The sequence below is a fragment of the Gopherus flavomarginatus genome, chromosome 5, assembly GCF_025201925.1.
Source record: "Gopherus flavomarginatus isolate rGopFla2 chromosome 5, rGopFla2.mat.asm, whole genome shotgun sequence".
In the NCBI taxonomy this organism is placed as follows: domain Eukaryota; kingdom Metazoa; phylum Chordata; order Testudines; family Testudinidae; genus Gopherus; species Gopherus flavomarginatus.
In genome coordinates this window covers 7,074,699-7,100,781 of record NC_066621.1, presented here as the reverse complement: position 1 = coordinate 7,100,781, position 26,083 = coordinate 7,074,699, and the positions used below count along the sequence as shown (strand labels likewise).

At 58.9% G+C, this 26,083-nt stretch overlaps 1 protein-coding gene across 7 annotated transcripts; it reads right to left on the bottom strand.

Annotated features, from left to right (window-relative positions):
• Positions 1 to 1,674: 1,674 nt before the first annotated feature.
• Positions 1,675 to 25,766, bottom strand: SLC43A1 (solute carrier family 43 member 1). Of its 7 annotated transcripts, none has more exons than XM_050954332.1 (16): positions 25,390 to 25,766; positions 19,758 to 19,854; positions 18,992 to 19,159; positions 16,260 to 16,443; positions 15,819 to 15,874; positions 14,843 to 14,919; positions 12,376 to 12,468; positions 11,992 to 12,125; positions 11,280 to 11,458; positions 7,888 to 8,034; positions 6,323 to 6,358; positions 5,783 to 5,921; positions 5,304 to 5,445; positions 5,016 to 5,089; positions 4,467 to 4,590; positions 1,675 to 3,578 (listed from the first exon to the last, which is right to left on the bottom strand). In XM_050954332.1, exons 3-16 carry the CDS (start codon positions 19,143 to 19,145, stop codon positions 3,384 to 3,386), a joined length of 1,734 nt encoding a protein of 577 aa, XP_050810289.1. In that variant the 5' UTR covers positions 19,146 to 19,159; positions 19,758 to 19,854; positions 25,390 to 25,766; the 3' UTR covers positions 1,675 to 3,383. The 7 variants fall into 7 exon arrangements, with proteins under 7 accessions (XP_050810289.1, XP_050810288.1, XP_050810290.1 ...); XM_050954331.1 differs by lacking the exon at positions 25,390 to 25,766 and adding an exon at positions 21,086 to 21,507; XM_050954333.1 differs by lacking the exons at positions 19,758 to 19,854; positions 25,390 to 25,766 and adding an exon at positions 21,086 to 21,507.
• Between the last annotated feature and the right edge of the window lie 317 nt (positions 25,767 to 26,083).

Genomic DNA, 26,083 nt, shown 5'->3' with positions numbered 1-26,083 from the left:
GAGATGGCGGCTGCGGTCACGGCAGGAAGTGTAGAGGTGCGCTGGCCACTGGCCGGGTGTCTGCCTCAACTGGACACGCTGGGCACGGTTCGCGGGGTGAAGGAGGAGGGCTGGAGCCCAGAGGCTCGGTCCTGGAGGCGGTGAAGCCACGTGGCCTGTTCTGGTGGAAAGGTGGAACCCTTTGGGGATCTGGCGTGCTGAAGGAGTCTTCCCAAGGAAGGGCATCCAGGCCAGGGCACAGCACAGACCCTGTAGATCCGTGACACCCCACCCTTGCTCCCTGCAGCACAGCACCCCCTAGCACCATGCTGGGGCACTGGAGCCAGCACTGACTGCGAGGGGATAGCACCTCCCACCGCACTCTCATCCCAGTACTAACCAGACCCGACCTTGTTCTGACTGGGTAATCACAGGGTGGCAGGAGGCTGCAGCGAGTGGTACAGCCAGTCACCATGGAGGACACAGGGCCCAGCAGACCGGAGCAGAGCCCAGGGCCATCAGGCCCAGTTTCCCGTCTCTAATAGTAGCTGGAAAGTGTAAGAATCCCGCGGGATCCGAGGTGGGATCATCTGCCGCCCCACCCCCCACCCACACACAGGGTCTCATCCTCATCACTAGTAATCAGAGATTGGCTTAAACCGGAGCTCTAAGATCCCTGCCCCAATGCAGGCAGCAGTCACTAAAACTCACTCTAGTCTTGTTACCCACAGAAATGGCCAGTCCCTTTTTGGAGCCCTGCTCTCAGCCTCACTGCAATCTTGTGGCAGGCAGTTCCCCCGGCTAGTGGTGTGTTGTCTAAAATAAGCTTTCCGCTCTTGTGGTGGGAATTTGCCCCCCTTTCCACGTCTCCAACTGTCCCCTTGTGTCAGGACAAGGAGAGGAGCCGCTCCAGCTCTCCCTGTGGTATTTTATAGACTTCCATCCCGTCTAAGGTAACAATCCCCCATCTTTTCAATCGCTCATCGTTAAAGCATGTGTCCAGGCCCCCGGATCATTCTCGTCACCCTTCTTTGAACCACTCAAGATCTGCACCATCCTTGTGTGGCGCATGGTGTCTGGAGTAGACTGCGCCATCCACTGATATGAAAGTGCTATAATATCCTCACTATTATTCACCATCTCGTTCCTTCGGCATCCTCACAGCTGCGCATTGAGCAGAGCTCTCCACTGATCTGTCTGCAATGACACCCAGGCCCCTTTCTGAGCTGCAACAGTTATTTCAGACCCCTGGCAGGTGGGATGTGGGGTTCAAATTCTTCCATCTCCTTGCATTGGGCAGACACTGAATTCCAGCTCCCAGCATGCTACCCGTTCCTGTCCCTCTGGGCTCCCTCGCTGTGCCTTGGCTGACCTCACGCACTGGGTGTGTTCTCCATTGCAGCTGCTGCTGCTTTGCCACTCACCTTCTCTGCCAGCACCCTAAGAGCTTAGACACGGGAACCCGTGCAGAGCCGGCAGACCTGGCATTAACCTTCTGCCAGGAAGGAACCTGCCTGCCTGATCTTGCTGATTTCTGCCTCTTGGCCCATTTTTGATCTGGGGTAAGACCTGAGCCTCTGTTCTTCAGACAACGCCTCCTGAGCGGCCTTGTCCTGAGATTCCTGGAAGCCCCAAGGGAGCTGGGATATCACTGGGGTGGGGCCCAGATCCCCGAGACACAATCACTACCAGGCCTTATATTTGCCTTTTTATTTCCTCTGAAACATACAAGCAGAACAATAAATTAAATCCCCCACTGGCTGGGGAGCACTGGCAACGGGGGAGGGAATAGAGAGGGGCTTACAGAGAGGAGGGGGCAGGGGCCCATTCCCACCCCTTCCTGGCCAACCCCTTCGCTGGTCTCCAGGAAGGGGTAGCAACACCATAGAGAATGGATGCAACGATGTCTCTGGAAGGTGCCCAACTGTGGTTGCTCCCCAGCGCTGCCTGGATTGACAGATGTGATTTCAAGCACCTCCCTTCAGTACTGCCAACCTGGCCCCTGCACCCATCCCCCGAGGGGTCCGCAGCCAGACTCAGAACTCACTGTCGGCTCTGATCCACCCTCAGTATCATTTGTGGACATGGACGTCTGCTCTCTCCCAAATAAGAGATGAATTGGAGCACCTGAGAAATACACCCAGACACCTCCCAGGGCCCGGTTCTGCTGGGGTGGGGTGGGATCCACAACCACCATACACAACAAGATAGCTTATAAAATAGGGGAGGGGAAACTTGATCAACACCCCAGTGTCAGGAGACAGAGAGTGTCTATAATGGAGGGAAACTTGACTGACATCCCAGAGTTAGCAGATAAAGGGTATCTTGGTGTGGGGTGGCCTGAGAAGGGAGGGGAAACTTAATCAACACCCCATACTGGCCGATAGGGGATGTCCTAGAAGAGAAAGAAACTTTATCGACACCCCAGTGTTGGCAGACAGGGGACATCCTAGAAGAGAATATAAGAACGGCCGTACAGGGTCAGACCAAAGGTCCATCTAGCCCAGTATCCTGTCTGTCGACAGTGGCCAGTGCCATGTGCCCCAGAGGGAATGAACAGAACAGGGAATCATCAAGTGATCCATCCCCTGTCGCCCATACCCAGCTTCTGGCAAACAGAGGCTAAGGACACCATCCCTCGCCATCCTGGCTAATAGCCATTGATGGACCTGTCCTCCATGAATTAGTTCTTTTTTGAACCCTGTTAGTCTCGGCCTTCACAACATCCTCTGGCAAACAGTTCCACCGGGCTGACTGTGTGGAGAAATACTTCCTTTCATTTGTTTTAAAGGAACCTTTATCGACAACCCAGTGTGGGCCAACGAGAGACGTCCTAGCAGCATGAGGAAACTTTGACCCCTCCATGTTAGCTGATAGGCAAAGGCTCAGTCAGGCAGGGCAGGGAGGGGGAAGTTACGATTCAAACCCAGGACTCGGCAGCTAGGCAGTTTCCCCATCTATCACATGGGGCGGGGGGGAATTCTGATACTCACCCACCACAGTTTGACTGCGGCTAGGTAAGTGCTAGAAATTATTATCCTGAATGCCCTGATCCAGCACCTCTTTCCAAGGGGCACATCTTTATGGTAAGGGCATGTCCTGATTTGGGGCTTAGGAGCGCACCCCGATCTTTGGTTAGTTATTTACAGTCACAGAGCTTTATAAAGTTCCCTGCAAAAATATATAGATCTCTCTCTTGATATATATATAAAAAATAACTATTAGAAATTCGAGGCAGCTCGGCTATTTCCATGGCTCCCGCGTATTGAAACCTACAAGTGTTTCTTTTTCCTGCTCTTAGTGTCTCATCCCATCTGTTCGGCAATCGGCTGATGAGCGGATCTGGCATTTTGTTCTATGTCACCCACGCTCTCCACCCCCCCCAACCCGTTCTCCAGCCCCTCCTATGCCGCAGTGTCGTCAGCACTCAGCATGCCATTGAGGGCCACGCCGTCCTGGAGTTTGACTTGGGCGCCCTCGGCCGGGTCTGGGATCTGTCCCAGCACCGGCTGGTCCCGGAGCAGGATGCGCCGGAAGTAGCAGAGGTAGAAGGGCAGCAGGAAGCCCAGGAGAGAGAAGATCAGGAGGCCAAAATTGACCTGTGGTGGGGGGGAGAGGGATGCAAGGCAAGTGGGAGAGATTTGGAGGGGGGAAATCAGTGATTTCATCTCACAGCTGAGCTACCCACTCAGTGATTCAGCCACCAAAATATGTTCCTTCTCCACCCCCTATTAATTGCATGGCATGCTGGGAAAGGGGCCCGCTCCACAGCCCTGCACTCCTCCCCCGGGGGGGGGGGCAAGGAGCTCGGACTCCAAGACCTTTTTAGTGCCAACTGGGCAGATTTCCCAATCTGGACACAGGCACCTGCCCCACCAGGGACTGTCCCACTCCCCAAGCCAGCCAGGCGCAGGGATCAGCGCTTCCTAGAGGGGAAAGACTCCCACTCCCCCCCGTTGACCACTTGAGCCAGTCAGTGACCCCATCCTGGGGTCAGATCAGAGCCAGTGCCCCCTAGAGGGGAGGGGCCCCATGTCCCATTCCCCTCTTCCCTGAGACATCCTGTTCCCCCAACTATACCCTTTTCTCCAAGGGCAGGCAGGTCCCTGTGACCCCTTTCAGGATGGTAGGAGGAGCCTGGGTCTAGCCCCACCCCTCATCTCTCCAGTGTCAGCTAACGCATTCAGCTGGGACAAACGGCACCCTCTGGTCTAACGGGGCCAGGTGCCTCCGCAGAGCCCCCTGCCCAGCCAGCGGAAGGGGCACCAGATCCATCCTCCCCACTCCAGCCTCCCTCATCCCTTGGTGGATCAGCCTCAGAGCAGGGCAGAGCCTAAGCCCTTGGGGGGCGGGGACAGGCACTGGTATTGCCCCGCCACTTGCCATATGCTAGCTCCCCAGGTGGGGGCAGGGACTCCCCAGCCTGAGGTCTGTGGGGAGGGGATCCCAGGATAGGGTTGGCCTGGGGTCACGGCCCTTTCAATTACCCAGAAGGGGTCACCAGCCAGGGGCCCCACCACGACCATGAAGAGCGGCTGCTGCAGCAGAGCAAAGACGGCGCTGATCAGCGACTGCAAGCCAGTTAGAGTGCCAAAGTGACTGGACGGGTACCTGCCAACCAAAGGCCAAGCGGCCAGTGAGGGCTCTGCCCACCCGGTGCCCCTCCGGGTAACCAGGCCCCGCCCCCACCAAAGTCCTAAGAATGACCCTCCCCTTGATTAGTGACCCCAGTCCTCTGCCATGGCCCCAGCAGACAGGAGAATGAGTGGGATCGAGGGGGAAACCCCCCATCTCCCCTCCCGCCTGCCCCACATCCCAGCTGGTTCGTACCCCTCCCCCCATCAAGAAGGACTAACGCTCATCACCAAACTCCATCAGCCTTGGCACCCCAGGAAAATTAAGGAGGGAGGGAGACAGGGTCCCCAGCTGCTGGGTCATGCCCCTGTGAGCATCCCCAGCCAGCGCTCCAGGCTCTGGGTGTGGCAGGGGCAAGTAGGAAGGATGGGGCAAGCGTGTGCGGGGAGTGGGGGACTCACACAGCGGCGTAGAGACTCCCACAGGCGGAGTGGAAAAAGCCTCGCACCATGGTGTGAAGGACAAAGGTCAAAAACTGCAGAGAGAGAGAGAGAGATGGGGGCATCAGAATGTGGGGGGCACCCTGGAGGATCAGCAGCAGACAATGACCATTGGGCCTGGGGCACGATGGGAAAGGACAGGAGACTCAGGGTGGCACCAGCTCTGGCGGGCCATGGGGCAAGGGGGAGCAGGCCGGGGCGGCACCTGCCTGGGGCACCATGGGGGAGCAGAGTAGGGGCCGGCGGTACCTGCAGAGGTAGGTTGTCGATGAGGCAGGTGACCCCGAAGCCCACCAGCAGCAGGTTGGTGAAGGTGAAGGCCCGGATGGCATTGGTGAGTTTCTGGATCTTGCGGGAGCGGGGCCTAGCAGATGACTTCTCAGCCCCGGCCCTGGCAACGGCAGGGGAAAAAGTCACTAGCCAGCCCAGCGGCATCCGCACCCCGGGGCATGAGCACCAGGATTCACACACGCACCCCGTGCAGGTTCCGTGACCCAGGCCACCAGTGCCAGGATTCACCCCTAAGCAGCCCCAGAGGGGTCTGCACCCAATGGCACTAGTGACAGGATTCACCCCCCAGCAGCCCAAGTGGGGTCTGCACCCAAGGGCACCAGTGCCAGGATTCCCCCCCCCAGCAGGAATCCGCGCCCTGAGGCACCAGGATTCTCCCCCCCACCCCCACCCGCAGGCCCCCAAGCTGGATTCATGCCCTGGACACACACACTCACCCAGCTGCCGCGGTGGCGCCCGGGCCCAGCGGCCCATCCACACAGTCCTTCATGCGCCAGTCCATCACGTAGCCGATGAAGGGGCAGGTTATGAGGCAGAGCAGCTGCATGACCCCGAAGATGGAGGCGTAGAACTCAACTGTCCGTCGGGGAGAGGGTGAGAACCCGGTGCCCGGGCCCCGTCCCCAACCCCACTGCCGGGAAGACTCCCAGGCCCTACCCCCATCAGAGCGGAGACCCTTGTGCCCAGTCCCCACCCCCAGTCTCTGATCAGAGAGGAGACTCTTATGCCCATGCCCTCCCCATCAGGGGGAGAACCCCACACTCACGCTCCACCTCCCTGCTGTATAGCGGAGAGCACAGCACCTGGGGAGGGCATCGGTCCATCAGCCACTGCATGTGGGAGACCCCACTCCCACTGCCTGCCCCATAGGGGCCCAGGGCTCCCCAGTCTCTTGGCAGCTCCGTACATTGCCGGAGCTAGCAATGTTGGAAGGGCAGGGGGCAGGGCTGGCCTCGGCTACCCCCAGCCGCTCCTACCTGTGTCTTCAGCCTGCTCCATCAGCTCCTCCGGCACTGAGGTCAACAGGGGGGAGAGACACACAGACAGGGGATAAAGGGCCTGGAGAGAAGGTCCCTGCCCCCATTCAAGCCAATGTCCCTCCAACACCTTCTCCCTTTCACACTCACCTCCAGCTCCCCCTGCTGGCCTTTGCTTCCCCGCTCCTATGCCAGCTCCCCCCTACCCCCACCCCAGCCCACCTCGGTCTCTCCCTCCTACCCCAACTCCCCCCCACACACACACACACACCCAGCTTCCCCTCATGCCCTATGCCCTCCTGTGATGAAGTGATGATTTTCTGAGATATTTCTATGCATTGCTCAGTTTCCCTCTGTACTCTGCATTGCTACTTGTGGGCACAAAAGGATTAAAAGCAGTTCTGGGAGCAGAAGGTGTTGGGTCCCATAACAGTCTGGGGCCTGGCTCCACATCGACGGAGGGTGCGTAAAGCCAGTGGGAGCCCCAGGCGCTCCCTGGGACCCTCCCGCAGGCGGACAGGCAAACTCGTCCCTTGGACGACAGACTGAGAACTGGCCGGGCTGAGTTAGGGCAGGTTTGTGCTGAAAATCACATTGGCATGAAGAGCGGGCGAATCTGTGGCCAGGAGCCTGCCTTGCTGGACAGAGCTCGCAGTGGAGCCCAGAGGCGGGGAGGCCGCCTGTCTGGCCCTTCAGGAAGAGCGGGGCCCTCGGTGGGGCTCCTCCAAGGGGCAGGGGAAACAGCAGGGCACAGTACACACCCTGTGGGTCCATGACAGCAGGCCCCTACCCAAAGCCCCCTCCTGGCCTATGTCCCCTTGTGACCAAGTGGGAATTTTGGTGCCATGTTTATGAGGCATATGCGTGCCTCGGTTTCCCTCTGCGCTTTGCATTGCTCTACACACGAGTGCAGAGGGTTAACCAGCTTTTCTTGGGGCAGAGCAAGAGCCATGAGGTGTGTGCATCCCGTGGCTGGCTGGGGTGGTACGAAGGGTCGGCAAAGGACTGGCGAAAACCAACCCACATCAATGGAGAATCCAGCAAGAGAGCGGGAACCCCAATGGCCGGGCTGTTCACCCCTAGCAGCCACCAGCCAGGAGGAAGGAGACGTTCCCCCAGCCCTCAGCCGAGAAGCAGCACAAAGGCCCCAGCGGGAGAACAAAGGGGAAAGGAGGCCGGTGGCAAGGCCTTGGGGCTGAAAAGGAGCCACATGGAGATAGAGGCCATAACAGCTTGGCTGGCTAATTGCACCGGCGCTGGCCAGGCTGGACTATGGCTCGAGCTTTGCCTCTCTGTGCGAACACAAGGCCTTTCCGATCCTGTGGGCCAGGCGGCTAATGTTCCCCCGTGTCTGGGAAGGCTGCTGCTCTCGCTGCAGATACCCCTGACAGCACAGTGCCCTGAACGGGCACAAACCTGCCGGAAGCCGAGGAGACAGACGGCCATCGCTGGGGCCCTAGAGGCCATGGGCCTGCCCCTGTGGAACTGGGTGGGGCCTTGGGGGCCAGGGACTGGTAAGAGGCTGGGCCAGTGGATCCATGACACGGTCCCCACTGGGCCCTCACCGTCTTGGCTGCCGCCCGTCACCTGGAACTCCAGCATCTTGTTCATTGCTGCCATGTAGAAGATGATGCGCAGCTGGGTCATGCCCATGGTGATCAGGCTCCACAGGAAGATGGGGGAGCAGACGCTGTGGCGGAAGGGGATCGAGTCTGCAGGCAGGGGCGAGGGAGGGAGAAGGCAAGGAGACGAGTGCAGAGGGTTAACCAGCTTTTCTTGGGGCAGAGCAGACAACCCCCACACCTCCTCCACCAGACACGATAGTGCCCCCCATCAGAGACCCCATCCCCCCGACGGCCTCAGCCAGAGTCATCCCCAGGCTGCCCCCCATCAGAGACCCCATCCCCCCGACGGCCTCAGCCAGAGTCATCCCCAGGCTGCCCCCCATCAGAGACCCTATCCCCCCGACAACCTCAGCCAGAGTCATCCCCAGACTGCCCCCCATCAGACACCCCATCCCCCCGACAGCCTCAGCCAGAGTCATCCCCAGGCTTCCACCCATCACCCCAGCCCCCATCCCCCGATGGCCTCAGCCAGAGTCATCCCCAGGCTGCCCCTCATCAGAGACCCCATCCCCCTGACAGCCTCAGCCAGAGTCATCCCCACTCTCACCAGCTAAGGCAGCTCCCATCACCTCCCTACAAACAGACAGGGGCATCTGTCACTGCCCACCTCTGCTCTGACATGTGGGAAAGGTGAATCTCAGCACTGTTGGATTCCTGGCTTCTACCCCATCTCGGGGAGAGGCGGGGGAGTGGGGTCTAGTTGCAGGGTGGAAGTCAGGACTCCTGGTTGCAGCCCAGCTCTGGGAGGGCAGTGGGATCTAGTGGTTAGAACAGGCAGGGGTTCTCGGAGCCAGGACTCCTGGGTTCTCTCCAAACTCGAGCTCGGTCTAGCAGCTGCGCAGTAGGCCCGCCGCGTGGGTACGTGGGTGCTCCGCCCCCCCGTGGGTTAGGGCCGCCCCAGATCCCGCAGGTAGAGCCCAGCGGGACTTATCGGTGTCGGGCGCTACGGGCGGGGAAAGTGCAGCGCCCCGATCCCGCCAGCAGGTGGAGCTAGACACCCAGGCAGAGCCACTGCCTGATGCACAAGGTACCCGGCCTTGCACTGAGCAGCCGCCCGGCCATAAATGGGCCATAAATCGGCCGGTCGATTGGGGGCATGGCTAGCCCCGGCCACACACCGCCCGCTGCCCCAGGCTGCACCCCCGAGCCTGGGAGAGCCCTGCACTGCACCCCCTGCAACCCCAGCCTAGGAGAGCCCTGCACCCCCCCCCCACCAGCCTGGGAGAGCCCTGCACCTCCGTACACTCCCCTGTACCCCCGAGCCTGGGAGAGCCCTGCACTGCACGCCCTGCAACCCCAGCCTAGGAGAGCCCTGCACCCCCCCCCCCACCAGCCTGGGAGAGCCCTGCACCTCCCTACATTCCCCTGTACCCTGAGCCTGGGAGAGCCCTGCACTGCACCCCCTGCAACCCCAGCCTAGGAGAGCCCTGCACCCCCCCCCCACCAGCCTGGGAGAGCCCTGCACCTCCGTACACTCCCCTGTACCCCCGAGCCTGGGAGAGCCCTGCACTGCACGCCCTGCAACCCCAGCCTAGGAGAGCCCTGCACCCCCCCCCCCACCAGCCTGGGAGAGCCCTGCACCTCCCTACATTCCCCTGTACCCTGAGCCTGGGAGAGCCCTGCACTGCACCCCCTGCCACCCCAGCCTAGGAGAGCCCTGCACCCCCCCACCAGCCTCGGAGAGCCCTGCACCTCCGTACACTCCCCTGTACCCCCGAGCCTGGGAGAGCCCTGCCCTGCACCCCCTGCAACCCCAGCCTAGGAGAGCCCTGCACCCCCTCACCAGCCTGGGAGAGCCCTGCACCTCCCTACATTCCCCTGTACCCCCAAGCCTGGGAGAGCCCTGCACCTCCCTACATTCCCCTGTACCCCCGAGCCTGCAACCCCAGCCTAGGAGAGCCCTGCATCCCCCTACCAGCCTGGGAGAGCCCTGCACCTCCGTACACTCCTCTGTACCCTGAGCCTGGGAGAGCCCTGCACTGCACCCCCTGCAACCCCAGCCTAGGAGAGCCCTGCACCCCCCCACCAGCCTCGGAGAGCCCTGCACCTCCATACACTCCTCTGTACCCTGAGCCTGGGAGAGCCCTGCACTGCACGCCCTGCAACCCCAGCCTAGGAGAGCCCTGCATCCCCCTACCAGCCTGGGAGAGCCCTGCACCTCCATACACTCCTCTGTACCCTGAGCCTGGGAGAGCCCTGCACTGCACCCCCTGCCACCCCAGCCTAGGAGAGCCCTGCACCCCCCCACCAGCCTGGGAAAGCCCTGCACCTCCATACACTCCTCTGTACCCCCGAGCCTGGGAGAGCCCTGCACTGCACCCCCTGCAACCCCAGCCTAGGAGAGCCCTGCACCCCCTCACCAGCCTGGGAGAGCCCTGCACCTCCGTACACTCCTCTGTACCCCCGAGCCTGGGAGAGCCCTGCACTGCACCCCCTGCAACCCCAGCCTAGGAGAGCCCTGCACCCCCTCACCAGCCTGGGAGAGCCCTGCACCTCCGTACACTCCTCTGTACCCCCGAGCCTGGGAGAGCCCTGCACTGCACCCCCTGCAACCCCAGCCTAGGAGAGCCCTGCACCCGCCTACCAGCCTGGGAGAGCCCTGCACCTCCCTACATTCCCCTGTATTCCCGAGCCTGGGAGAGCCCTGCACCTCCCTACAGTCCCCTGTACCCTGAGCCTGGGAGAGCCCTGCACCCCCCCACCAGCCTGGGAGAGTCCTGCACCTCCATACACTCCCCTGTACCCTGAGCCTGGGAGAGCCCTGCACCTCCCTACATTTCCCTCTACCCCCTACCCTGGGAGAGCCCTGCACTGCACCCCTGTACCCCCCAGCCTGGGAGATCCCTGCATACACACACCCCAGCCTGGGATAGCCCTGCACTGTACCCTGTGCAACCCCAGCCTAGGAGAGCCCTGCACCTCCCTACATTCCCCTGTACCCCCCAGCCTGGGAGAGCCCTGCAACTCCCTACAGTCCCCTGTACCCCCAGCTTGGGAGAGCCCCATACCCCCCTGCACCTCGCAGCCTGACAGATCCCCCTCACACACACTGCTCCCCTGGGGGGTATCAGACACCCTGAGCCCGTCAGACACTCTTGGGTGGCCCTATCACACTACCCTCCTCAGGAAGCTCTGCCCCCCACCTTGGCAAAGTCCTTCCCCCTATACACCTTGAACCTCCCTCTCCCCCACCCCACACACTCTGGGAAGCCCAGCAGCCCCCAAACCCTGCCCACCCAGAGACCCTGCCCCCTGCAAGGTACCCTGACCTCTGCCCCCATGGGTGCTGGGTCCAGCTGGCACCAGGAGCCCAGGGGGCATGTGGCACTCACACTCGGCAGGGATCGTGGCCCCGTGGCACAGGTTCTGCGTGGATGTGCAAAGCTCCTTGCCCTCCTGCGAGCATGGCCCCTTCTGGCTCAGGCGCTGCCCCACGGTGGTGACATGGGTGTAGAACCGATCGCCCGTCACCCTGTGATCCAGTGCCAGCTCACTCAGCTTGATCTTCTTCCTGACCCAGGGAAAGGGGGGTGAGATGAGAACCAGCGCCCCCTGCTGGGGGAGACCTGCCACTGCCCCCATAGCGCCGCCTGCTGGGGGAGACCTGCCACTGCCCCCATAGCGCTGCCTGCTGGGGGAGACCTGCCACTGCCCCCATAGCGCCTCCTGCTAGGGGAGACCTGCCACTGCCCCCATAGCGCCGCCTGCTAGGGGAGACCTGCCACTGCCCCCATAGCGCTGCCTGCTAGGGGAGACCTGCCACTGTCTGCTGGGAGCTCCCTCCACAGCCAGCGCCCCCTGCTAGGGGAGACCTGCCACTGCCCCCATAGCGCCTCCTGCTAGGGGAGACCTGCCACTGCCCCCATAGCGCCGCCTGCTAGGGGAGACCTGCCACTGCCCCCATAGCGCCTCCTGCTAGGGGAGACCTGCCACTGCCCCCATAGCGCTGCCTGCTGGGGGAGACCTGCCACTGTCTGCTGGGAGCTCCCTCCACAGCCAGCGCCCCCTGCTGGGAAAGGCTGGCGCTCCCACACCCTTGCTCACGTGTAGTTAGCCTCCTCGGGCGCCGGGAAGGACTCCTTGGGCCAGTTGACCAGGCAATTGAGGAAGATGAGGCAGGCCAGGCCTGACCAGGTCAGCATTATGGTGATGAAGGAAACGCCGGCATCGTAGATCAGCTGGGAACAAGGGACCAGGAGGTTAGTGGGGCGGATGAGGACAGGGAGGGGGCCAGATGGGACAGGGAGGGTCTGGCTGGCATCTTGGGCAGGGGTCACCCTGATACCCGATTTCTCCCCATGTAACCCAGAGGTGCTGATAGTGCTCTGTGAGCCACCCCAATCCAGCAGCCCAGGCCACCCACTGATCTGAAGCAGGAAGTGGGGATGGGCGGGGTTGAACCTGCCCCCACATCGAGAGGCCCCGTACCTTGACTGCAGGGAAGGTGACGGCCGAGGAGGCGTAGGAGCCAATCATCAGCGCCATGAAGGTGGAGCGCAGGTTCCCAAACATGTTGGGCAGCTGGGGAGGACACAGAGCAGAGATGTTAGTGGGGGGAGAGGCGGTGGGGTGGGGGGGACAACCCCAGTGCCAGGACAGCCCCTAGCCCTCCCCAATCTCTTTCCCCCTCCCCCCATCCCATCCCATCCACACCACCTCTCCCTGCTGCAGGCCCCTCCCCGCTGCCCAGCTCAGGCCAACTTGCCCTGAGGGGGCCAGATCCACTCCAGCCTGGGGGCAGCCATTTCCCTTTGACTCCCACTGGGCGGGGGGTATCTCAGTAGAGGAGCAGTGGGTCGGGGAAGGGGAGAGGAGGCCTGGATTCCCCCTGGGGAGGAAGCCTAGATACAGGGTTAGGGTGCCACAGGGCAGGGCTGGATCCCAGCTCTGGACAGTGTTGGGGCCCCATGGGGGAGGGGATCAGGCCTGATCCTCCCCTCCCCCAGGTGCAGCCGCAAGCAGCAGGGCACCTTGGTTTAGTAAACAGGCCAGCACGTGGTTGGGGCCCTAACCCAGCTCCAACACGTGCCCTGCCCCCTCCCTCCCTCTCCTCCAGCGCTGGGGCAGGGGGTGTGCTCCACAATCCTGCCTCCCTATTGGCTGCACGGCTACCTGCCCAGGTCACGTGACTGCTGGCAGGTTGGGGGGGGGCCTGTGCCTGTGCCAAGATGCAACATGACCCCACCGGGGTGGGGAGGGTGTAATCCTAACCCCTCATGTGCTGGATGGAGAGATTCCCGCTCCCCTGACCCATGCAGTGCCCCATGCCAGAGGCTGCCCACTTTGCTCCGCCCAGCCCTTTGCCAAGGTCCCCTGGCAGCCCGGCCCCGAGGGCTCGCTGGCACCCAGCGCCGGCACACTTCCCAGCTCTGAGCACTGCATGCAGCATGTGCATGACGCCTGGGTCAGACCCCATCACGAAGCAGGCAAGGGGCGGGATCACGCCCGGCCTTGCAGTTGGCATGGGGACATGGCCCCCAAGACCACCCCGGCCTGTCCTCCGGGGCCCAGCTGCAGCAGGGGACCCAGCCCTGACAGAAACCCTGCACTGACATTCCAGCCAACCGGCCTCCCCTGTGTGCCCAGGACTGCAGTGCCCAGCTGCCCATCCCTCAGCAACCAACGCAGACAGGAGCATTCAGCATGGGGCGAACACAACCCCGCCCCAGCCCCCACCTGACCCAAGCAGGTGCACAAGGCCCTCCTGTGCCAGGTTCAGAGCTTGGCCTAGTCTCCACCCCACAGGGCAAGCAGCCCCACACTGGGCACCAGGGCAGTGCTCCCCAGCACCGTGTAAGCCATCGGTCAGGCCCATGCAGAGGCAGCCAGGAGGCAGATAGCTCCAAGCCTGGCCCAGAGCAATGGGAGCCGTGGCAGGCGAGTGGCACCTCAGCCCAAGGCAACGAGGGGCGAGCGCGCTCAGCCCTGGGAGATGGTGAGAGACGGCACAGAGCCCCTGCCCATGAGCACTATGACCTGCACCCCCCCACACACACACACACAGCCCCCTCCCCACACACTGGGGACCCAGGCTCGGCCCCACGCTGAGAACTGGGTGCTGCGCCATGTCCTTGGACCAACCCCCGCGTGGGGCAGGAGTGGCTGAGCAAGCTCAAGCACAGGCGTCCTCAGCAGGCCAGGGCAGGGCCCAGCAGGGAGCCGTGGGGACCCAGAAACAGGCAGGGGGGCTAGTCATTCCCCTGCCATGTGACTCTAGGCCAGGGTCCTGCCACACCACCTGCCTCCTCGGTACTCAGCTGTGGAGTTCAGGCCCCCTGTGCCAAGCCCTGGGAGGAGATCAGGGCACTGACCTCTCTGGGCATCCAAGCGGAGCCTTGGGACCAAAGATGTTTTGTGCCCTGAGGAAGGCTGGCATGGTACCCCTCCCCCACTCTGCTGGCCCCAGCCGGCCCTCCCAAGGGGCTCAGCGCTCCCTCCTGCCCCACAGCCACAGGCGCAGCCCCTCTCCACCACTGCTGCCCCCAGCTGGCCATCCTGAGGGGCTCAGCACTCCCTCCTGCCCCACAGTGACAGGCACAGCCCCTCTCCACCACTGCTGCCCCCAGCTGGCCATCCCGAGGGGCTCAGCACTCCCTCCTGCCCCACAGTGACAGGCACAGCCCCTCTCCACCACTGCTGCCCCCAGCTGGCCATCCCGAGGGGCTCAGCACTCCCTCCTGCCCCAGAGCAATGGGCGCAGCCCCTCTCCACCACTGCTGCCCCCAGCTGGCCATCCCGAGGGGCTCAGCACTCCCTCCTGCCCCACAGTGACAGGCACAGCCCCTCTCCACCACTGCTGCCCCCAGCTGGCCATCTTGAGGGGCTCAGCACTCCCTCCTGCCCCACAGCAACAGGCACAGCCCCTCCCCCCAGGGGGCACAGAGCCCACACTCACCGTCAGCGAGGTGAATGTCAGGCATATCCCCCCGAAGCCATTCAGGGACAGGCCGAGGAAAATCAGTGGGGAGAGAACTGGGGGCGAGAGAGGTGGGGAGAGTAGATGAGTTTGAGCTGGGGAACTGAGGGGATGGGAGAACGGAGGAGAGCAGGGCTGGAGGTTTGAGGGGATAGGAGAGCGGAGGAGCACAGGGTTGGGGATTTGGGGCCGGGAGAGCAGAGGGGCGCAGGGCTGTGGGTTTGGGGGGATAGGAGAGCGGAGGAGCACAGGGCTCTGGGTTTAGGGGGATGACAGAGCAGAGGAGAGCAGGGCTGGGAATTTGGGGACAGGAGAGCTGAGGAGCAACGGGCTGGAGGTTTGGGGGGATAGGAGAGCGGAGGAGCATAGGGCTGGAGGTTTGGGGGGCCGAGAGAGTGGAAGAGCACAGGGCTGGAGGTTTGGGGGGCCGGGAGAGCAGAGGAGCATGGGGCTTGGGTATTGGGAGACTGGTGAGCAGAGGGGCGTAGGGCTCGAGATTTGGGGATGGGAGAGTGGAGGAGTGCAGGGCTAGGGATTTGGGGATGGGAGAGCGAAGGAGTGCAGGGCTAGGGATTTGGGGATGGGAGAGCGAAGGAGTGCAGGGCTAGGGATTTGGGGATGGGAGAGCGGAGGAGCACAGGGCTGGGGATTTGGGGACGGGAAACCGGAGGGGCGCAGGGCTGAGGATTTGGGGACGGGAAAGCGGAGGGGTGCAGGGCTGGGGATTTGGGGACGGGAGAGCGGAGGGGCGCAGGGCTGGGGATTCGTGAACGGGAAAGCAGAGGGGCGCAGGGCTGGGAGACTGTGGGGACAGCAGAACGTGAGATAAGCAGTGGAGATGGAGGACTGTGTCAGTGGAGGTACGGAACAGGTTCAGGAAACAGGTTGGGGAGATTGTGGGTGCTGCTGGGAAGACAAGGGGGTGGGGGGCTGTGGGGAGGAGCCCTCACCTCACCTGGGGGGTCGTAGGCAGCCAGGGCCATCAGAGCGCAGGAGACAGCAAAGCTGAAACTACAGAGGCACAGGGCAGTAATCAGCACTCCCAGTCTATGGGCCCCTCTCCAACCCTGGGATCCCTCCATTCCCATGGAAACCTCCCAAAGTGCCCACATCTTGAGATCTAGCCACCCTAAGCATATCCCTGAGGCTCCTACCCCCACAGGACCCAGCCCCCACCTCGGGCACCTCTGGCACCCCACACCTTGGGACATCCCCAGTGCACATCTCTCCCTCCTTTTACCTTGTCCCCCCCACGCCCATCTCAGCCACCTCCCCCATCTTAGGACCCAGCCCTGTTTCCTGAAGAAATCCGTGGAGCTCTTCCCCATCTCCATGGGCCCTTCTTCCACACAGCCCCCACCCAGGGGGTTCCTGACCCCCCCAGGCCACCCCGCACCTGCCGAGGAGGCGGAGGGGCCGGGGCCCCAGACGGTCCATGAGCACCCCCAGGGGTAGGGTGGCGGCGCTCAGCAGGAAGGACCCGATGGTGAAGCCCAGGTTCAGCATCTCCTCCTGCTCCACGCAGCTAGGCCAGTGGTGGAGGGGATGCTCCGGAGCTGAGCCGTTGGTCCCGTTTTCACCTGGGGATATTCGCAGCGTCAGACCCTCCCCAGCTCTGGGGGGAGCCCCCCGATTCTGACCCCCCTTGCCCCAGGGGCCGTACTCTCCTCTCACTCCATAGCTGGGCAGGGGCCCACGGGAGGAGCACAGAGTCTCATCAGGGAGCAAGGAGGCTCATGGGGGGCAGGAAAGCTCTCAGTGGGGGACCAGGTGGGTCCCATAAGCAGGGCCAGCTCTAGCCATTTCGCCGCCCCAAACACAGCAGCACGCCGCAGGGGGCGCTCTGCCGCTCGCCGGTCCCGCAGCTCCGGTGGACCTCCCGCAGGCGTGCCTGCGGATGCTCCACCAGAGCCGCGGGACCAGCGGACCCTCCCCAGGCACGCCTGCGGGAGGTCCACCGGAGCCGCCTGCCGCCCTCCCGGCAACCAGCAGAGCGCCCCCCACGGCATGCAGCCCCAAGCACGCGCTTAGCGCGCTGGGGCCTGGAGCCGGCCCTGCCCATGAGAGAGCAGGAGGCAAGAGGTTTCATGGGATTCAAGCCGGGCTCTCAGTGAGGGCAATAACGTCTCACTGGGGGTTGAGGGGGCACCATGGGGGGACAAGGGGCTCTCAGTGGAATGGTCAGGGTTCCCATGGAGGGACAGGAGGCAAGGGGGAGGGTCAGGGTTCCTGTGATAAAGAAGTGGGGGGGAGAGCTCCCTTTGATGCCACCCAGCCAGCCACTTAGCTGTAAAATCCCTCTTGGGAGCTGTTCTTTACCTGCTTTACCTACAAAGAGTTAAAAGGTCCCCCAGGTAAAGGGAGGGGAAAGTGGGCACCTGACCAAAAGAACCAATGGGAAGGTGAAACTTTTTAAAATTGGGAAAACAACTTTGCCTTTGCCTGTTGTTCTCTGGGCTAGAGGGACAGAGCAGCCGGGCTATAAGCAGCTAAGCTAGGTATGATCATAAATCATCAGCTCTTAACTAGAACTACTTATCTGAACTCTAAATGTGTAAGTAGATCAGAATGTTTAGCTAGACGCGATCAGGTTGATTTTCTTTATTTTGGCTTGTGGACTCCTCTGTGCTAACCCCAGATGCTTTCGTTTGCTTGTAACCTTTAAGCTGAACCCCCCAGGAAAGCTGTTTTGGGTGCCTGATTTGTATAATTGTTTCTTTTAAGATCTAGCAAAAAGCCTAAATTCCAGATGTATTTTTCCCCTTTTTGATTTTAATAAAATTTACCTTTTTTAAGAACAGGATTGGATTTTTGGTGTCCTAAGCACTTTGTGCATGTTGTTTAATTAGCTGCTAGCCACAGCTAATTTCCTTTGTTTCCTTTCTCAGCTCTTCCCCCCAGCGGGGCTGAAAGGGCTTGAGGGTGTCCCACAGGGAGGAATTCCCAAGTGCTCCTTCCTGGGTTCAAAAGGGGTTTTTTGCATTTGGGTGGTGGCAGTGTTTACCAAGCCAAGGTCAGAGAAAAGCTGTAACCTTGGGAGTTTAATACAAGCCTGGAGTGGCCAGTATTAATTTTTAAAATCCTTGTGGGCCCCATCTGTGCACTCAGCGTGACAGAGTGGGGATTCAGCGTTGACCGTTCCTATGGGGGATGGGAGGGGCAGGGGTTCCCATGCAGGGAGCGGGATCCCATTGGGGGCAAGGGTGAGGCAGAGGAGTCCCTTAGGGTCTCCAGCCCTGGCTCAGGAATGCTGTATGGTGCCACACCTGGTGGGGTCTGTGCCAAGCGCTGGTTTCACTGTCAACCTGTCCATGGGCATGCTGCAGCCCCATGGGGTGGGTGTCGGGGGGGCCAAGGCAGGATGAGTCCCAGCACAGCCTGGCACAGGGCAGATGTGTACATCAGTGCCCGGGCCCATTGAGGGGGGCCTGGCCCAGCCTGCTCTAAGCAGCTGGGATTGGTGGGAGGTGCCAGCGGCATGGTGCCTGTCAATCGCCTACAGGTCCGTCTGTCCCTCTCCAGGCTGTGTCTGGCTGCAGGTCTCTTGTGGCAGGCAGAGCAACCCAGACCCTGTCAGACCCATCCACCCCGCCGGGCCTGTCCCACTCACCTGGGAGGAGGGGCCAGAACCAGCCCAGCTGATCTGGGGAGGAACCCAGCTCTGTGGGGCCTCTGCAGGGACTGAGCCCTGGCCACACCCACATTCCCACATGTCCCCATTCCAACATCTTACCGTGCCTCCACCCCTCCCCTGCTTGGCCATGCCCCTCCTCATCTCAGCTTCCTCCCCTGATTGCCCAATCCCATTACTTCCCTTTGCCCTCCACTCCTCATATCATCCCCCACCCTTCTCCTGCTTGGCCCCGCCCATGTCATTGTCCTTCCTCTTTCATGTTTGGCCCCGCCCACTCTCTCTGTGCCCTTCCCCACTCCTCTCCAGCTTTGTCCCTCCCACTCTCTGTGCCCTTCCCCACTCCTCTCCAGCTTTGTCCCTCCCACTCTCTCTGTGCCCTTCCCCACTCCTCTCCAGCTTTGTCCCTCCCATTCTCTCTGTGCCCCGCCCTTCTCTCGCTCAAGCCCACACACTTTCCCTTGCCCCGCTCTCTCCCTGGGCCCCTCCCCTCTCACCTGTGCACATGTCAGAGTAGAAGCCCTGGTGCTTGAGCATGATGAGCAGGGAGCCCCAGCCCAGCAGCACGGCAGAGAAGAAGAGGTTCTCCAGGACAGCGGTGCACGCCATCCACCAGCGCCGCCGGTACGCCTGCTGCAGCGTCAGCACCATCCCTGCTCCACAGGCTGGGGACACAGAGCGACTGGCTCATTCTTTGCCCTCTCCCACTTTATCTCCTTGCCCCTCCCCTCTTTAACTAAATGGCAAAGCATAGGATGGGGGGTGCTGCAGGGATCTGGTCTTATTTAACCTCTGCCCTACCAGTTTGGAAGAGGGAGTAAACAGCACAGTATCCATCTGTCTTAGAGACTTACCTGGCCCATAGTGCCTGAGCTCCCTCAATGCCTTTGTACCCTTACACAGACAGGCCAATTATGCCTATTGTACAGATGGGGAAACTAAGGCACGGAAATCCAAGTGACCTGCCCCAGATCTGTGGCAGAGCAAGGAACTGAACCTAGGTCTATCCAGTCCCAGGCTAGTGCCCTAACCACTGGACCATCCTTTCTCCTATTGAAAGTCACAGATGCTACGAGCGAGGCCAGGGAAACAACCCACCAGGGCCAGAGAGTTAGTCCACCTGGGCAGGAAATGGAGACTGACGGTTTTGCTAGATCTGCTCTAGCTCGGCCGTGTTTGCAGGGTTGCTGTAGCTGTGCTGGTCTCTGTAGAGCTGGAAAACTGGACAGAAGTCGGTCCAGTGAGCAGGGTTACCTCACCCACCTGGTCTCTCTCGTTCAAACACCAACTCAGTCAAGGCAGCAGGAGGTCAGACGAGCTGGTCGCAGTGGGCTGGTCTGGCTTTCGGATCTGTGACTCTCTGAAATACCAACACGGGATTTCACATGGGAAAGCCAGTGTTTGATTTGTAGTGAAAGAGACGCAATTGTTTTGCTTTCTTAACTGACACAGCAAACTCAGAGGTGCAGGGGCCACGATCTGCCAAGCCCAGCGATGTGGGGGCTATGACCTGCCAAGCCCTGAGGTGCCGGGGCTGAGCCCTGGCACAAATTAAGGACTGGGGAAAGCAACTAGGGTGACCAGATGTCCCATTTTTAAAGGGACAGTCATGATATTTGGGGCTTTTTCTTATATAGGCTCCTATTACCACCCACCCCCGTCCCGATTTTTCACATTTGCTGTCTGAGCACCCTAAAAGCAACAGCCAATCCAGCTGGAGCAACCCGATCTCAAAGCCGGGTGCCCCCCCGCCGGGGCTGGGGGCACAGACTGTGAAAAAGACCAAGGTGGGGGAGTGGGGCAGCGCTCCCTGAAGTGAGGCACAAGTTTGGAGGCTGGAGTGAAGAGGCTGGAGCAACAGGCTTGCCCTTGGCCCGGTGCCAGTGCTGACTCTACACAGGGCTCGTTCCCAATGGGAGACAGAATGTTTGGGGCTCTGTTGAGTTTGCAGATCTCCAAAGGTGGGATGAGAGAATGTTAAGGAAGAGAAATTTAGGTGAGAAAATGGCTTCAAAGGGGAATAGCACCTGGGGGAAGGACCAGGGGCCCCACGGACCAGCCAAAGACTTGTGCCCTGGGGGAAGAGCCCCTAGACGGCCCGTGTCCACGAGGGCCTTGCCCTGCCTCAAGCTGTCCCACAACCCCCTGGTGGAAGCAGAGGTGCTGAGCCCCAGCTGCCAGGATTCTCATGTCAGGCTTCTCTGACAGGAGGCAGCACTCTGGGGTACCCCCATTGCAGGGGTATCCCCTCCAGTGCTCCCATCCCTCCAACATCCCAGCTCTGTAATCCACTCAAGCCCCCTCGCAACATGGCCTCCCCCCACCCAGCAGCTTCCTAGAATCCCCCTCTCCTCTTCCTGTTCCAGCACAACCAGCCACATGGCCCTACTCCTCCCCCAAAATAGCCCAGAATCAATACAGGGCTGGGCTGCGCCTGGCCTGGCCACACTGCCACGTGGACTGCACAACGATCGCTTTGACCCAGTCACACACGTGTGAAACACTCCAGTCCCCTTGGCCCAGCTGGCCCCCTCCCCAGCCACCACCTCCCCTCACACCGCTCCCCCTTGGCAGCCCTCGCACACACTTACCCTCCTGGCGAAAGGGGTCAGTGATCCCAGAGCAGGGAGGGGTCAAGCGAACTCTCTCTCTGCCTCAAGCCACTGGCTAAGCGGTGTGTTTTTTTTGCCTGCTGTTTGCCAACTGCTGGAGTTAGAAACGGCTGAGCGGGAGTTGAAGAGCGCTTGTGTGTGCAGTGCAGGAAGTGAAAAGAGCATGTGTGGTCTGCTTTATAAGGGCATCAACTCTGCATGTGTGTGTGTGAGAGAGAGAGAGAGAGAGAGCCAGGAGGGGGGATAAGAAAATATGAAGGCGCTAAAGAGGCAAAGAACAAAATAAAGAGAGAATTGAAGAATGAATAAAAGAATAAACAAGTTAAAGAAAGACTGAAAGGACGAATGAGCAAAGAAAGAGTGAATTACAGAAAGACCAAATTAAAAAAGATCAGACAAAAAGTGAATTGAAGGAGGAAAGAACGAGTCAGTGAAAGAATTAAAGGAGGAACGAAAGCCAGAAGAAATGAAAGAACAAAGTAAAGAGGGAAAGAAAGAGTGAGACACAAAAAGAAAGAACGAAAGAAAATGAAAGAACGAACTGAAGAAGGAAAGAATGCATGAGTGAAAAAATGAATTAAAGAAAGAAGGAACGAGAAGAAATAAAAGAACAAACTAAAGAAGGAGGGAATGAGTGAAAAAGAATGAATTCAAGCAAAAAATGAATTGGAGGAAATTCAGTGTTCATCAGTGCAAAAGAATGCGCATTGGAAAACATAATCTCAACTCTACCTACAAAATGATGGGGTCTAAATTAGCTGTTACCACTCCAGGAAGACCTTGGAGTCATCATGGTAGTTCTCTAAAAATATCTGCTCCATGTGAACTGGCAGTCAAAAAAGCGAACAGTGTTAGGAACCGTTAGAAAAGGAATAGATAAGACAGAAAATATCCTAATGCCGCTATGTAAATCCATGGCACGCCCATACCTTGAATACTGCATGCAGCTCTGGTCGCCCCAGCTCAAAAAAGATACATTAGAATTGGAAAAGGTATGGAGAAGGGCAACAAAAATTATTATGGGTCTGGAACAGCTTCCATATGAGGAGAGATTAAAAGGACTGGGTCTGTTCAGCTTAAAAAAGAAATGACTAAGGGGGGACATGATAGAGGTCTGTGGTATCAGGACTGATGTGGAGAAAGTGAATGAGGAAGTGTTATTTACCCCTTCGCATAACATGAGAACCAGGGGTCACCTAATGAAATGAATAGGCAGCAGGTTTACAACAAACAAAAGGAAGTATTTTTTCACACAGTGCACAGTCGGCCTGTGGAAGTCGTTGCCAGGGGATGTTGTGAAGGCCAAAACCACAACTGGTTTCGAAAAAGAATTAGGTAAATTCATGGAGGACAGGCCCATCAATGGCTATTGGCCAAGATGGTCAAGGGTTCAATCCCATGCTGGGGATGTCCCTAAATCTCCAACTGCCAGAAGCTGGGACTGGATGACAGGGGATGGATCATTTGATAATTGCCCTGTTCTGTTCGTTCCCTCTGAAGCACTGGACACTGTTGGACAACAGGACACAGGGCTAGATGGGCCACTGGTCTGACCAAGTCTGGCCATTCTTATGTTCTTGTGAAATAATTAAAGAATGAACAAAAGATGGAAGAAACAAAATACAGAATGAACTAAAGAAGGGAAGAAAAGAGTGAAAAAATGTTAGAAAAAACAAAGAACTAAAGAAGGAAAGAATGAACAAGTAAAAAAAGAATGAAATAAAGAATGAGCAAAACAGAAAAGGAATTAAAGAAGGAAAGAAAGAACAAGTGAAAGATGGAATAAATGAAAGAAAGAAGGATTAAGGAAAGAAAACAAAGGAAAAGAAATGAATGAGAAACAGAATTAAAGAATGAACAATAGAAATAAAAGAATGCATTAGAAAAGGAAAGAACAAATTAAAAGGAGAAAGAAAGAAGGAAAGAATGAAAGAGTGATGGACCAGAAAGAATGAACTGAAGGAAGTAGTGAGAGAAGGAAGGAGTGGATAGAGAAGAGAGACTGGGAGGGAGCAGAGGGAGAAGGAGGGGGGAAAGAACAGAGAGGAGATTTCCAAATGGGACAGAAGAGAAGAAAGTAGGGCAGGGAGAACAGAGGAAAAGCATATACTGGGACCAGGCAGATCTCACCAGTGCAGGTCACCCTTGAGAAATGCCAGGATCACACTTGGTGGTAGGGGTGGGGAGTGTCTCACCCTTCCCTTTATGTCTCCCACAGCCCCAGCGTGCAGTTGGAGCCCTCCCCCCTCCCAGCTTCTCATTGGCCACTGACCAGCCTTTAGCTGCTGTGATGAGTCCAGCTGCGCAAACACAACCTACAGATCAACCTTTAACTCCCCGGGTGCCACCCACAGGTGCCCCCTCCCCTGGCCGGCCTGTGTGGTTGTGCTGCATGTGCACATTCATGTGTGTGTATAGTTGTGCATGTGGTTGTGTGTGTGTACGTATGGTTGGGCATGGAGAGTGGGTGTACGTGTGGTTGTGCATGGTGGGTGGTTGTACATGGTGTTTGTGTGTAAACATGCATATGTGGTTGTGCCTGGTGTGTGTGCACGTGGCTGTGCCTGGCGTGGTTGTGGTAAAATGTATGTGGCTGTGCAAGGTGTGTGTCTGTCTCTGTGTGGGTGCATGGGGTGTCTGTGGTTGTGTGTGACACTGCATGGTGTGTGGTTGTGCATGGTGTGTGTCTGTCTCTGTGTGGGTGCATGGGGTGTCTGTGGTTGTGTGTGACACTGCATGGTGTGTGTCTGTCCTTGTGTGATTGTGTGATGTGGATCCACAGGATTAGTGGTACACCCCCAGCTTTGGAACAGTCTCTTGGAGTGTGCCAGACCCCCAAAGGGTCCCACATTTCCTTAAGGGCATCAGGCCTCACCGCCGTGACTGACCCTTCTGCCTCATCCCGTGAGCTCAGTTCAGAGTTCCCAGCTGGGACAGACTCCTGGCACAGCCTTGTCTGCTCTTAATGCGCCTCATTAAGTATTTGTGGTGACACTCAGTGTTGTCAAAACAGCTGGGTTCAGCAGTCAGCTGTTACCCAGCACAGGAGGGCCATAGGTGAGCACAGAGAAGTGAAGGTTAAAGCACGGCCCAAGTCCGTCCCGCTCAGCCCAGAACCCAGCCAAGCTGTAGTGAACACCTCTGTTCAGGCTCTGTCTCAGTCTGACCTCCCTGGTCAGTTCCCAGGTGAGAGCCCTGACTCCTTCCCACAGCCAACTCCTAACCCCACCTTCCCAGCCCTTTGTTCTCCTGCTGGGGGGTTTGCTCAGCCTCCCTGCTGAGCGGTGGGGAAATCCATCCTCCTCTGGGGCATAGGCTGCTAGGCGTCCATGTCCTGGTGAGTGGATTTACTGTCTCGGGGAGCCACCCTCAGCCAGTCCTTCCTTTTTAATGACCCACTCAGGCAGCCATGTAACATTCACACTGACATCTCCCAGCCTGTCCAGACAGCAAACTGTTCTTTTTCCCCACTGGGTAACAATGCAACATAAAAGGGGGTGTTTGTGACATTCTATACCTAGGCAGGGCCAGCTCTAGATGTTTCGCCGCCCCAAGCACGGTGGCATGCCGTGGGGGGTGCTCTGCCGGTCGCCGGTCCCGCGGCTCCGGCAGACCTCCAGCAGGCGTGCCTGCAGAGGTCAGCTGGTCCCACAGTTCCACCGAAGCCACGGGACCAACGGACCCTCCGCAGGCATGTCTGCGAGAGGTCCACCAAAGCCACGGGACCAACAGACCCTCCGCAGGCATGTCTGCGAGAGGTCTATCGAAGCCACGGGACCAACAGACCCTCCGCAGGCATGTCTGTGGGAGGTCCACCGAAGCCGCGGGACCAGCAGACCCTCCGCAGGCATGCCACCCAAGGCTACCTGCCTGCGGCCCTCCTGGCAACCGGCAGAGTGCCCCCCGCGGCATGCCGCCCCAAGCATGCGCTTGGCGTGCTGGGGCCTGGAGCCGCCGCTGTACCTAGGGGGAGCGTGCTGTAACCCCCATATTCCTCATTTTCATATCATCGTGATCTTGCGTGTAAAGCAGGCCTTGTAAGGTATCAGGGAAAAGGTTATGATCTGCTGAAAGTCATTTCTCTCGATATATCATTAATGCATATGAAATTATGAGGATTGCGTAGTATGGTTGTCACTAAAACATGCTGTAAGTTGGGGGAATCAGCCAGATATTAGCTCCTCAGAGGCAACAGAAAGGAAAGTAACCAACGCCCGGGCGGGGTGTCAAACAATCCATCAACAACCATTGTCCAGCAAGGGAGCTACAGTGCAACGATTTACCTGCAGGAGGCCCCACCAGTGGAATTGTTCAGCCTTGCTTGGAGAGACTCCACGTAATGCTCACCTGACTCTGAAGGGGCGGTGGGGGAAAAGCGAAGAGGGAGGAAAGGACATGATAAAAGTGAGAGATGTTTGCCATGCTCTTCCTCTCTCTTCCACCTCCACCTACAGACACCACCACCAAGTGACTGAAGTCCCGATCAAAGGGGAGAGCCTGGCTGAAGAGCAACCACCCAGCCTGTGGTGAGAAGCATCTAAGTTTGTAAGGGCCCTGAGAGTGTTAAGATCAGCTTAGAATGTGTTTTGCTTTTATTTCATTTGACCAAATCTGACATATGTTTTGATTTATAATCACTTGAAATCTATCTTTATAGTTAAGACATTTGTTTTGTTTATTCTACCTGACGCAGTGCGTTTGGTTTGAAGCATGTCAGAGATTCCCTTGGGATAACAAGCCTGGTACATATCAATTTCTTTGTTAAATTGACGAACTCATATAAGCTCACAGCGTCCAGTGGGCATAACTGGACACTGCAGGTTCCTAGGGTTGCGTCTGGGACCGGAGATATTGGCTCATGTCATTCCGTTGTGCAATCTAAGGAGCACTCTACATGCCAGAGGCTGTGCACGAACTGCCCAGGAGTGGGGGTTCTCACAGCAGAGCAGGGTAAGGCTGGGGCCCAGAGTCAAGGAT

What these genes read in the sequence shown, in the direction of transcription:
- SLC43A1 (XM_050954332.1), bottom strand. Translation starts at nt 19,145, where the DNA reads ATGGTGCTGACGCTGCAGCAGGCGTACCGGCGGCGCTGGTGGATGGCG. An exon ending in TGACATTCACCTCGCTGACG is followed by an intron (nt 12,469 to 14,842) that starts GTGAGTGTGGGC and finishes TGTCCTCCCCAG; the next exon opens with CTGCCCAACATGTTTGGGAA. An exon ending in GGCCACGATCCCTGCCGAGT is followed by an intron (nt 8,035 to 11,279) that starts GTGAGTGCCACA and finishes CCCTGCCTGCAG; the next exon opens with ACTCGATCCCCTTCCGCCAC.